The 13,759-nt window shown below is 33.9% G+C and overlaps 3 protein-coding genes across 3 annotated transcripts; 2 read left to right on the top strand and 1 right to left on the bottom strand.

The window, feature by feature from the left end:
- Positions 1-927: 927 nt before the first annotated feature.
- Positions 928-4,995, top strand: LOC131661526 (65-kDa microtubule-associated protein 8). Its single transcript, XM_058931097.1, has 11 exons — positions 928-1,312; positions 1,404-1,607; positions 1,855-2,106; positions 2,189-2,401; positions 2,512-2,667; positions 2,739-2,898; positions 2,976-3,127; positions 3,217-3,304; positions 3,393-3,466; positions 4,303-4,380; positions 4,541-4,995. Exons 1-11 carry the CDS (start codon positions 1,226-1,228, stop codon positions 4,868-4,870), a joined length of 1,794 nt encoding a protein of 597 aa, XP_058787080.1. The 5' UTR covers positions 928-1,225; the 3' UTR covers positions 4,871-4,995.
- Positions 4,996-5,537: 542 nt separating this feature from the next.
- On the bottom strand, positions 5,538-6,151 carry LOC131661527 (DNA polymerase II subunit B3-1). Its single transcript, XM_058931098.1, has one exon. The coding sequence runs from the start codon at positions 6,124-6,126 to the stop codon at positions 5,671-5,673; it is 456 nt and encodes a 151-aa protein (XP_058787081.1). The 5' UTR covers positions 6,127-6,151; the 3' UTR covers positions 5,538-5,670.
- A 158-nt stretch (positions 6,152-6,309) lies between these two features.
- On the top strand, positions 6,310-9,838 carry LOC131655823 (mitochondrial import receptor subunit TOM20-like). The gene is made up of 6 exons (XM_058925631.1): positions 6,310-6,490; positions 6,988-7,066; positions 7,170-7,339; positions 7,431-7,478; positions 8,223-8,309; positions 9,432-9,838. Exons 1-6 carry the CDS (start codon positions 6,392-6,394, stop codon positions 9,555-9,557), a joined length of 609 nt encoding a protein of 202 aa, XP_058781614.1. The 5' UTR covers positions 6,310-6,391; the 3' UTR covers positions 9,558-9,838.
- The last annotated feature ends 3,921 nt before the right edge of the window (positions 9,839-13,759 follow it).

Raw genomic sequence — 13,759 nt, forward strand, 5'->3', positions numbered from 1 at the left:
AAAACGATAGAAGAACCTTTATGTTTATAAAAATTTAAACATAAAATAATTGCCAGTTAAACTAATAATTAATAGTGATTTTTTAAAGCAATTTTTATATTTTTTTATTTTTGGCACCCCTCAAAATATCTCGCAAGATCCGCCACTACTTATGATCAATTTATGTGTAATGTCTATTATGTTTATGCAATATTTACTAATAGAGATGTTTCTAGACTATGAATAGGATATGTAAGTATCTTGATGATTGTAATGCCTCTTGACTTTTCACTTAATGAAATGGTGTTTCCTTTAATTAAAAAAAAAAAAATTACCCACACCCTAAAAAAAAATCAATAAGTTAAGTTTTTGGTCAAATTTAATACTTCCTCTAGTCTTGACCTCTTAATGCACACTCCTCCCTCTGGACTTAGCCACATCTTTGCCGCAAACGTTGGAGGCAACCAATTGTAGTATTCAGCTTTGTTTTTTTTGTTTTGTTTTATACTTGTAAAAAAAAACAGCCTATAATATGGCACGGGGGAGTATCATACATATTTAATATTTTGCTATCTCTTGCTAGAATAAGGTAGAACGTTTCATTCAACAAATTTCTGTAGGAACTCTAAATCATATCTAGTGCTGTTTTCTTTGCACCTAAATAAACTACTTTTTTTTAATTTTTTTTATTTTTTTTAAAAAAGCTCGCAATACACGTGATAATGATGTCCTACTATATTTGATCACACTTCTGAAAACTTAGAAGGAAAATAATCAACCTTATAATTCATTACAAAAAGCAAACAAAATAATTATCTCATACTTATCTATCAAATCAAAATCAGAATCGTTTGCTTTAGAAAGATAACGTAGGAATCAAGTCTTAAAAAAAATAAAAAGAAACATGTATTTTACAAAGCCTGCTGCAAAACAAATATCACATCTGACATATCTAAATAAGGAATTCCATCAATTTTTTAGGTTCCAAAGACAAAGACAGTTATATATGTTAGAAAAATTTAAGAGAAGAAAAAAAGATAAAGTATGAAGGATCAAATAACTGACTGATTCTTGAACCCAAAGTTTACATTACCCACCTCTGCCACCCTTGTCTTTTAAGCAAAATCCAATACCAAATGGCACAAATACTACCTCCACTGACACCAAAACTTCTTTTTCGCCATACTTGAGTTTTGCTTCATTATTCAGAATTTCACTCCTTAGGATTATCTAAGTTTCATCACAAATGGGTTCATTCCAGACACCGATCGGAATGAGAAGCTCATCCGCATTGCTAGAAACCTCATGCGGATTCCTGTTACAGGAGCTACAGGCAAGAAGTATTATTATTTCACAAGTTAATTATGTTTTTAGATGATTTTTGTCACATTTCAATTTTTTTTTCTTGTGTTGAATGAGTTTAGATAATTTGGGAGGAAATTGGAGAAGACAAGTTCGAGAGAGAAAAGGTTCTACTGGATATGGAGCAAGAGTGCCTTGAGGTTTACAGGAAAAAAGTTGACAGAGCAAATACATCTAGAGCTAGTCTGCATCAGGAGTTGGCTGAAGCTGAGGCAGAATTTACTCACCTGCTTTTGTCCCTTGGCGAACGATCTCTTCCGGGACGGGTACCTCTTCAACTTACACACATACAGTTAGTCCGTAATAGTAAAATAAGGATTTATAACATTTCATATTTTTCAAAATAGACAAAATATTCCATGTGATGTGTTAGTTGTGAATAAGGTAGCATAAAGCAGATTAGTTGATGTGCTGAGATAAACTTAAATGTGACTTAATAATAGATATGTATGTTTAGACTAGTAATTGTGAATCAGTATGGACACTAGACTGATGATAGTAATTGTACTACAGCCAGAAAAAAGGGCGGGTACGCTAAAAGAGCAGCTAGATTCAATCACTCCAGCCCTCCGTGAGATGCGCTTAAGGAAAGAAGAGAGATTAAACCAATTCCGAGTTGTGCAAGGACAAATTCAAAGAATTTCTGCAGAAATTGCAGGTAACTCGGACGATGCACTCTCAACCATTGCAGTGAACGAGAATGATCTTTCACTAAAAAGACTTGAGGATTATCAGAATGAACTGCAAAGGCTTTACAATGAGAAGGTAGCTAAAATAAATTCATGTTTTTCAACCCACCTTTAAGGGGGTAGTATTATTCAAATTTAACATTTTGTGATTGTTGAAGAATGAAAGACTCCAGCAAGTGGAGAAATACATAGACAAAGTACACAGCTTGTCAACAATCTTGGGAAAGGATTCCTCTGCAATCATTTTGCAAGTTCACCCTAGCTTGAATGATTTGTGTGGAATAACAAAAAATATAAGTGATGCTATCCTACATAAACTCAATATCACGGTGGAGTCCCTTTATGAAGAAAAGCAAAATCGTCTTGACAAGGTGAATTGATACTATTGTTGTTTCATTATGATGCTATTCTAAAATATATAATCAGGGTCTTTAAGCTCTGACTTCAAATCTCAGACAATATTATTGATATGTTTTTACAGCTTCACCATTTAGGCAAAGCACTATCAAATCTTTGGAATCTTATGGATACACCTTACCGCGATAGACAACCTTTTTCCCATGTAGTCAATTTGTTGTCAGTCTCATCGGCGGAAGTATCAGATCCAGGAAGTCTTACTCTAGAGATAGTCCAGCAGGTATGTATCTAACTTAAAGATCTACAAAATATAATATCTCGGGTATTTAAAAAGCCTCAACTTTTTACAAGACCGAAGCTGAAGTAAAAAGACTAGATCAACAAAAGGCAAGCAAGATGAAGGAGCTATTCCAGAAGAAGCAGGAGGAACTGGAGTTCATATGCAAGAAATCACACGTGGAGATTCCTTCACGGACAGAAATGAACAATATAATTAGCCTCATAAACTCAGGTAAATCTAACTAATGTGTGTAATCCATTTGAAAAATGTATTAAAACAGCATAAAAATTGACTTGCATCTATAAAAGGGGAGATTGACCATTCCGATCTCCTCATGAGCATGGATGAACAGATCTCCAGAGCAAAAGCAGAGGCTTCCAGTAGGAAGGCTATAATGGAAAAAGTTGAGAAGTGGGTGCTAGCACGCGATGAGGAGCGCTGGCTAGAAGAATACAGCATGGTTAGAATTTTCATTTGAATCAACCTTCATAAATAAATTAAATAATGACTGCATCTGTGATATGCTTCATAATCCAAGTGTGCTATCAGGACGATAGACGATATTCAGTCAGTAGAGGAGCTCATAAAAACTTGAAACGAGCTGAACGTGCCCGTATAATGGTCAGTAGAATGCCAGGTATGTATGATAAGATCAAAACAATATAATTTGGACCAAAGTGCAGCAATCACACACATGTTTACATTCCGTGGTTGTAATTCTCCAGCTCTGGTAGATTTGCTTATAAAAATGACTAGGAGCTGGGAAGCAGAAAGAAATAAAGTTTTCTTGTATGATCGGGTAAGACATTTTATACTCTGCAACATTTTGAATTCACTATTACTTTATATTAGAAAATATGTACTTAAAAAGTGCATATGAAACAGTCTACATAATTCTTAAAGGGGAACAAGTGAGAAGATTTTACAATTCATAAATAATTCAACATGGTAAGAAAGATCAGATAGTAATGAGGATTTCCCTGTATAACATAGTTATTTATTGTTATAAAGGTCCCAGTCCCAGCTAATGTCTCCACACACATGCCATAGTATTCTAAGTACCGATCGGATGGAACAAAAATTCACAGAGCAAGCTTATGGTAAAAGAAACATAACGCTTATAAAAGAGAAAACTTGAAGTTGTTATTCTCTGAATTGTTTGCATTCATAAAAATAATCATCTCATTCAGCATTAAACAATATTCCTTTCACATATTAATAACACTCAAGGAAATTTTGTTGCACATTGAAAAGCACGTTCAGATTCAGCCCTCTTCTCAACAATTATATAACATTTTGGCATGGTGATAATAGTGATAATGAAACTTTAGTTTTTTCTTACAAAATGCATCGTATTGCAACCTCTGTAAATCAAGTAATGTTATGCTATAAACCACTTACACAAAGTTTTTAAAGGAATAGTTACACTTCAGCATTTAACAAGATAATAAAAAATCTAAGAATTCCATGAACCAAACTACACAGTTTTACAACTCTAGAAATCAAATTGCTTGATAAGTCTTACACTCTCACAGTTTCTTTTCATGACCCAATATGTATTTTCCTGATTGACCTTTTATAGTATGCCGTGCTTTACTAAGTCAATAACAGCAAGACCAAATGGCATCTATGTAGGTTCCTCTAATGGAAATATTGGAAGAATACAACATTCTAATGCAAGAAAAGGAGGAGGATAAGAAAAGACAACAACAGGTTAGTATTAAATAAACAGTGACAGCTTCACAAATCAGTTAAAAGCAAATATTTAATCGCTGCTAACATTATGTTGTTCATGAAAAGATTCATGCCATATAAATTGATGTACTCTTAATAATAACCTTATTCTTACTTCCTCTTTGTGTTTGGTTCGCAGTCATGGGAAAAGAAGAAGGTCCAGAGCCAAGTAGTTTTTGAGCGAGACAATACATATGCGTCAAGACCAGGCACCAGCACTAGACGTGTCCCAAATAGAAGCTTGAACGGGAGTCCAGAATGTTCGCCAAACATAAACAAAAGACTCCCAATGAGTATCCAACAACTAGGATCAAACAGCATGTATTCAGGAAATCAAGGTATATCCTTCATTAAGGATGGAAGGAAGATACAAAGGAAAAAGATTTTTGGTGAACCTGTCTTTACTTCTCATATGAGAGACGATGCATCCTCAATGGTGTCCACACATTATGCACCATTTTCCCCTTAAATTTCTTTATCAAGAATCGTATATTTTGACTGATGCTTCATTAAGCCCGTTTTCCATACTGTTTGTAAACATGCAGAAGAATAAATTCAAACTCTACTTATTTGTTTGCTCTTAAGCTGCCCAAATGACTTAACTTGTGCTAGGTATCAACCACAAACAAATCAATCAGTTCATTGTTTTATTTGCAATTTTACACCAACTATAAAAGAGAAATCATTTTGCTTGTTAACGGATTCACATAAGGCATGAATTGGACACAAATAAGAAAACAGCGGTTGTCTTTGAGGGTGTGCAAGGCCACCTACAACACAGGGTCTCACACTTTGTCCTGATTAAGCTATGGCAAAGAGTCTCCATACACATATTCCACAGTTAATTCAGGGTTAAATAGGACCTTTTAAAAAAATTCACAGCTCAACAAAAAGTAACTTAAACAGGACCTCTCAAAAATTTGAGACGACTTTGCAAGAAAACCACAAGAATTTCAGTGACATTACAAAAACCTAAACTTCACTAAGACACCTCAACTTGCACAATAATCGCTATACACAATATTTGCAAAATTGAAATTAGTATAGGATTGCAATTAGCAACGTCAATAAACACAAAATAACTACTCCTAGAGTTTGGATCATAGATTCATAATTGAATAGAATAGATCAAAGACTATGTAAAAACAAAACATAACATATTCTTAAGGAGAGGTTCTTCCAAATTAGATTCTCATCGTTTCCCTAATCATTTTGCTAATCATTAACATACGAAGAAAACCTCAATTACAGAGTATAATTGAAAACAACCTATGACTCTTCCATAGGTTCAGGCACCGGTTCAGGCGCCTCGGCTTCAACTTGAGCTTCCGATTTTCGGAATATATGATCAATCCGGCGAGTACCAACCGGAACAGATTTTCCTTTATCAACAACAACGGCCGCGGGATTATCAGATTTAGTTCCTTCAGAAGGCAAAGGAAGCGAATCGAGAAGAAAATCACTTACATGCCGATTCCTCTTCACCGCGATTCTTATATGTTCAAGCTTCACCGTCTTCCGTTTCTTCTCAATTGCGACTTCCGCAGACTTTTCAGCAAGTAACTGTAGAAAAAGCTCCGTAGATCTCGACACCAGAAACAACGCTTCTGAACTCACTCTCTTCACGTCTTTGTCCAGTGTCATTATCTTCTTCACTCGACTCTTCGGAAATTCTGGTTCGCTCGATAACGCGTTCTCTTCTTCCTCTGCCATAACCATTACCATAACCACTACCAATTCATTTCTCTTCTTTTCGGTTTTCGCTCTTTTTACAATTATTAGGGTTTCAATTTGGCGGGAAACCGTAAAGGGTATTATCGTCATATTAAATTAACTATTCCCGCGTTTTTTTAATTGGGCTTTTTATTTCAGGCCGAATATTTAAATTTATGTCCAAGGCCCAAATCTTTCTCTTTCTCAGTACTACTGCGTTTGCGGCGTGGTTGCGGTGGCAGAGTCAGTTTTTTTCCGACGATCACAAGAATCGAAAATGGAGTTTTCTCAAGATGATTTTGAACGTTTACTGTTATCGGAGCAGAATCGTAAAACCGCTGAAGAAAACTACGCTATCAATCCTCTTGATGCTGATGTACGTATCGTTCTTCACTGTTAACCTAATAATCTTTATCTTTTTGTTACTTTGCTCATACGTATGCTATTTCTGAAGTTTCTGTTACTAGTTCTGTAGTCGTTGAAACTGTTGCTCTCTGTTTGTTTTTGTAGCTCAGGTTTATTAGAATTGATTTTGTTTGTAGAATTGATTCTAACTGTGATTCTTGCATTCAAGTTTATTGTTGAAGTGACTTTAACAGAATTTATCCTAAATTCATTGTAAATTTAAAATCAATTATAGAAAATCAATTCAGTTTTTATTTTGATCCATTTTTCACTAGTTTGCTTCACATTCCGAAGTTGTAGTGTGTGAGATGAGAAGTAGGAAATTGTAGCTTTCTTTTAGTGTGATTAGGTCCTTTCCGACGTAGAAACAAATGTATGCTTAATAAAATCATTTTTCGTTGCTGTAGAGCTAAACACGAGCTAAATGTGTATGAACCTGTTTGTGTGTGTTTTTTTATTTGTATATAGAATCTTACCAAGTGGGGAGAAGCTTTGATAGAGTTGTCGTCGTTCCAAAGTCCTGCGGATTCTAAGAAGATGATTGAAGGTATATCTATCATGAGTGAAAACAGGGATGATTTTTAATTGAACTTTTTTGAGATTAATTATTTTGAGTTTTTATGGGAACTGAACTTACAAACTAATTCCAGATGCACTTGCTAAGTTGGAGGAGGCTTTAGTGATCAATCCAACAAAGCACTACACTCTTTGGTGCATGGGGAATGGCCTCACGTCTTGTGCATTTCTAACTCCTGATTTCAGTGATGCAAAGGTTTATTTTGACAAGGCCTATGAGTATTTCCAGAAAGCTGTTGACGTGGTAATGTATTTGCGGTTATCTTCTTAACATATAATGACAGGCTGGGATTGTAGTTGTTGAAGTTTATTAATGGTGGATTCTGAAATTGTAGGATCCTGAAAACGGTCTCTACAGACAATCCTTGACAGTTGCTCTTAAGGTAATGTAAATAATAGAAGTATGACCATTCATTCTTTTCATGTTGTTTCTGCAAGTGATTTTATTCTTGTGTTCAAAAATTTTAAAAAGATTAGCAAATCAGCTAAAACCACGTTGTCTACTCTGGTTTTTAGCTGGAAAATGTTAATCTTTGGTTGATGGGGTCATGGCTTGGGATGTATATCTTGTAATAAAGTAGTTTGCTACTGTCAGGTTTAATTTATCTGAGGTTTAATTTACTATATGGTTTATCCGAGCTTTTAATGGTTTACTTTATTATTGACCGAGTCAGATTCTGTTGTTTTAATATTGAGTAAGACTTATGTAAAATTAAATAAATTGTTTGAAGTGTTTGTTCCGTAAATCACAATGCCCGCTTATACCAGATATTGTGGGTTTTATTTATAGTTAATGTGTTTGTATGGAGATAAGATTAAGTAATGTTAAAGTAATCAGATTGGATTGGAGACACCAAATGTGTATTTTTACTTTATGTGTTGGAATTTATATGGCTTACAAAGGATAGTAAAATTGGTTTTGTGATGTATGCCTTTTTCACATGCTTGTAAGTTTTACTGGTAGAGGAACTTTACAAAAAAATTCATTAACAGCTTGAGATTATTTTTTTATGCATTTTGGGCAGCTACTTCTTTGATTCCTTGTACTATAGATTAGTATCATATGGAACTTGTTTGCCATTGTATCTTTTCTACTCTGATGAATGTCTGTAAACAATGTCTCGTAGGCCCCAGAACTACACATGGAGATTCACAAAAGTGGGCTTGGGCTTGGTCAGATGAGTCATGGCGGGTCCTCTGGTTCAAAAGGACAGGTTGGATTTGCCAAAATTTTAATTTAATTTTTGCCATGTTCTCATTCTCACAAATACTAATTGTAACTGGTCATGTCAAATATAAAAAGATGGCTTTTGATAATTTTAAAATGCTAAAGCTCAAATGCAGTTCTTATTCTACGATAGATGCTTGTTGAGAACCATTAGGCCTCAAACTCGGAGGTACAAATCCTCTTACATGCAAAAGCCATCTTCAAGAAAATTGTGGGCTGCCAGAAATAATGCAAAACTGGAAAAGAAACTCTTGCATTCCCATTTGGAATAGCATTTGGCACTTCTTTGTATCTTGGAGTTAAATGCATGTTTAGGATTCTAAGAGACACGCTCTTCCAGATTGTGCTAATATTTTACCTTGAGATGCAGCCTGTTGTTCCTGCCTTTTTACATCTCTCTGTCCTCGCTCTGTAAAGCTTGTTTGCATCGTGTTAATTGCAGATATAGTTTAATTTTTTCAAAACTAGTAATTAGACATGTTCTAGTGTGGTAAAATGATGTTAGGTTGTTGTATTATCAATTATCAAATTATTTGTGCCGCGTTGTGTCTTTGTTTGTATGCGTATATTATTTGCAGGCTCATGTGTCTATCCAAGTACTATTGCAATATCGTTTGCCATCGGGCTGCCTATGATAATGCGGGTAGAATTGGGTTTGTATTGTCAATTGGCAAAACAAGGGCCTTATTTGATCAACCTTGTATGGATATGTGCAGCACTATGTTTTCCCCTAATAATCATTCTCCTTGTATGGATATGTGCAGCACTTGTATGAATCTAACTTGTTTTATAGTGGAGATAAAATTTTTGTCAAAAAAAAAAAATCTCAGACATATATGTAGATTAAAAAGGTTTTTATCCTTGGAACTACTCGTCTTTGACTCTTGCTTGCCATATTTCTGATGTTGGAGAGTGGGGAATATAGCCTTGCAGGATTAAATTGTTTAAAAAATTATTCATGATTTTTTGAGATGGTGTCCAATCATCTAACTATAATGAATAGAAATATAGAATATTTTTTTGTATACTTGTTTGTATAAAATTGAGGAATATCTGCTTTGGTTTGTTAGTACGTGAATTTAACAGGGCATTGTTTGGTTCATTTCAGGCATCCAAAAAGCAGAAGAGCAGTGACTTCAAATATGACATGTTTGGATGGATTATTCTTGCAGTAGGTCTCGTAGCATGGGTGGGAATGGCCAAATCTCACATTCCACCTTCACCTCCAAGTTAAACAAATTTAGTCATTCCTTTATGATATCAAATCTATCGGTGAAAGGATGTACAATTTAGGTATTGCATATTGATGTTTGGTTAAGTAACTAACGCTTTTGGGGCAGTCCACATTCCACCTCTACTCCCCCAGCACTAAGCCTCAAAGATGAAAATGGTCTTTTGTATTTTGACCTATATGTGACTCGATCAAGATGATCCGATTACGATTCATGTACAATTTTATTTGATGATTCAAATACAAAGCTACTCAATATAACTATAAAAAACTAACTATCTCAATATTGTGTAATTATTTGTGGTTTTTCTTATTCACCCTAAAGGAATTGTTGTATTCAACATATTTTTTATGCTATATCTACTATAGTATAGTGGTGAATGGCAATTTTGATTAGTTAATACTTAATACTACTCTCTTAAAAAAAAAAAGTTTCAATTTTATTTTAAGGTTTTATTTTAAAATTTGCATGGAAGGGAAGGTTTCAAAATAAACTATTTTTTAAAAGATTTCGTATCAAATAATTAAAAAAATATTATTAATAAATTTTTAATTTTTTTAAAATATTATAATAACATAAATTATATTGGAATAGTTTTTCTATACCTTCTAAAATATTTTTTAATACAATTTTTTAGTTTCTCAAAATCCTCTGAATCTTTCATTCCATACAATTTTTTAATTTCCTAAATTATGAAATTTTGGTTGGTTGATAAAAACAAATTTTTCAGAATACATCTCATCTAAATCTTTTTATTTTTTTCACTCAATGTTTCTCCTTTTTTTTTTAAATCATCCCCTTCCTTTCTCTCTAAACTCTCCAACATTTAGAATTTATTAGTAAATGAGTTGCTTATTGACTGAGTTAGATTTTTTTTATTATCTACTAGTTTACTTATAGAGTATATTAATGACTTCATTTACCAACTTTTATAATTAATAACTCTTGAGTTTTTCTTTTTTTTAGGTTTTTTTTTTTAAGAACTAGTAAAAAAAATTAGATTGACACATAGATTTAAAATAAATTATTTAATTATAAAATGAAAAATTATTATAAAAATTTAATTGCACTAGTATAAAAATGACCATTGAAATAAAGAATTTTTTTTAATATTCAAAAATAAAAATTTTGTCTCTCAAATAAATATAATTATTGATTAAAATAAAATATGTATTATAATGATAAGGATCAATAAAATATAAAAGGAAGTATTTAAAACAAAATAGTTGTCTAATAAATAACTTATGATGGATCTATGGAAAGAAATCATGACATACAGCTCTATAAGAAATAAATTATCTATGTGAAAAAATAAAAATAAAAAAGTTAATCTTGTGTAATGTTCTATTAGAAACACATAAAAATGTGTAAAGGGGAAGTGTCCTAATCTTATAATAGCATACGTTTCAATTTAATTGCATGTGTAAATACTTTCTCTAAGAGGCAACTTAGTTTCAATTTCTTTAGTATTAAACTAGGAAATTTTTTATAACATCCTTTAGGTTCTTAAGCATCATGCGTACTTTTAAATTTGTTTCTCTGCTTCGTAGATGTATATGTGGAAGCACATTTTTTTTACATTTGCGGGAAATCCTTCTGTATATGCATATACGGAAAATTTCCTTAAGTATATCTACGGAATAAACCAAATACAAAAAAATAACATTTGCAACAATAAAAACAACATTCATAGATTAAAATCGACACTACATTGATAATTTCAACAACAAATTAAACATTACTTGTCAATAGTCTGGTGGACGCTTGCACATCTCAAAGATTTGCTCGATCGTTCTTTGCACCGTAGCTACGAACTCGAGCATGATTTTCTCTTTGTAACTGAAATACGTTCGCCACATCGCCAAAACATCCTCTCTATTCTTAAGCTCAAAGTTGTTGTAAACGACGTTCCTTCCGTTGTCAAATGAAGGTGAACGATACTCGAGCTTCACAACCTTTTGTTTGTCACCGTAAGGTAGGCGGTAGAAAATTTCTTCGATGATAACATCGAGCTAGGTGTACTCGTAGAGTTTGAATGTCCTCCCGGGTGTTCTACTGTTGGAGTAGGAGACACTTGCGACATACCAACGGACGTTGTACTCATATTGAGACATATTTGTGTTTGTGTGAAATACAACATTAGAAACCTCAAATTTATAGAAAATGTATGTGAATATTGACCAATCATTTTCTGTCATAGAATGTTCCGTTGGTATGTCCATGGAAGGAACCTAGATATTTTATTTTAGTGGATGTACCTACAGAAAAAACCCATAATTTGCAAATTTTAAATGTTCTGTAGATAAATCTACGGAACTTTCCCTGTAGGTTTTTTCAGCAGAATATAGTAAAACTAGTAGTGCATGATTTATAAAGACATAAACTCATACTAAACCTTCCATTAGAATCTATAATTGACAAAAAATGATTATATTGCAATGTTAAATAGTGCATATATTACACTTTGAAACTACAAAACACATCAAAAGAACTATCGCCGGATAAATCTATTGGTGGTTTCAATTTTGACTTTTCCTTTTCAATGTTGTTCAATCTTTCGAATTGGTGCATAATATCAACAAAAGATCCGGCCACATGTTGGCATCTTCGGTATGATGAAGCGTCCATTCTGGTACGTAGGTGGTATGGGGCATCCCGGTTTCAAGTAAACTTGCATAAAATGGCTCGATTTTGAAAGTCATCCAATACACATGATGTAATCATTTGGATTTGTTGGTGGTGTGGTCCGAAGGGGGGAAAAGGTTTTTGAAAAAACATAACGCGTTAAGTCAATGCACACCCTATCATACGTGCATGCAATAAGATGTCTCATTTCCGAAAATCTCATCCATTTTGACATCGGTGCGTAAGCGCCCAACCAAGGAACAAGAGCTCTGTGAATCGCTTCAAATTTAGCTTCCTCTTTATATAATCGCGTGTAAGAGTCTTTATGTGTCTTCAACTCTTGGATAAGTTGATGACGGGCAAGAGTATGACTATCCTCTCCATTACCAAGCAACCTCGAGACGACCCAGTAACCGCAATTATCGTCCCCTGCAACATTATCGATCTGCTTGATGTATTTGTGCATAAAAACAAGCATCTCTTCGATGAATGGAATTTTCAACGAAATAGTTGCAGAGACGGTTTTCTTATGCGAGCTCTTTTGTTTGAACTTGTTTGAGATTTAGGTGTCGCTGAGTCGGGAAAAAGTTTATTGACGTGCAACAATACGAAGGAGCCCGTGTAGGAGAGTTGTCATTCGGTGTAGGCTTTAATTTCTTCAGAGCACCCTTTGTCTTAACCGGTTGAGAAGGCGGTTTCATGTCGCTTATTTCGGGATACCCAATCTTCCGCAATTGTTCTTTGATGTGGAGTTTCATGTTGTCATCGGCCTTTGAAAACCTCTCTTGTATAGTTTCTAATTCGGAAGTAATAGAGATATGCGATTTTTCTCCTCCGACCAAATGTTATTTATATCTCATTGTGTAGGTTTTTAATCATGAGATTTACAGAGTCCCAATCTTGATACAAGTCACCCTTGCTATTAGCCAACCAATTTTTCAAACTAGCATGTGTCGAATCGTCTTTGTTGGTGGTTATATTCCCAATGTGTCAGACATTCTCATACCACGCACACACAAACTTCTCATTCACCTTATCAAGAATGGTGCTTTCAACATATTTCAATAAATCAAGATACTTTTCATACACTTTCCGAAATTGAATGACGTAATCGACGTATAATTCTTTTGTAGAAGAATTTGCAATATGACTCCATGCGTCCATTATTTGTTCAACAACCACTATGGCCTTCACCGATTTCCCACCTTCGGTCTCTACTTGTTTCTTCCATACCGTGGGTTTAACCTTACTTCTCACATTACATGTTATGTGATATCGACAAAGTAATGCATTAGAAGAAGGAAAAACCTTTGCCACCGCACTCATCAACGCGATATCATGGTTCGTAACAATTTCCTTAGGCATCTCGACTTGTTCATTCAAAAGTGACCGACACACCTCTATGCTTATGTAAAATTATCCTCTTTTTTTGCACTCCAAAAAAGCAAAACCAATTGTGTATGTCTTCTCGGTGGATGTTACACCAACCATCTCAAATAACAGAAGTCTATATTTGTTGGTCTTGTAAGTAGAATCCAAAATGAGCATTGTCAAAAACGTGTAAAACAACTTTATCGAA

This window comes from Vicia villosa, linkage group LG3 (genome assembly GCF_029867415.1).
Source record: "Vicia villosa cultivar HV-30 ecotype Madison, WI linkage group LG3, Vvil1.0, whole genome shotgun sequence".
Classification (NCBI taxonomy): domain Eukaryota; kingdom Viridiplantae; phylum Streptophyta; class Magnoliopsida; order Fabales; family Fabaceae; genus Vicia; species Vicia villosa.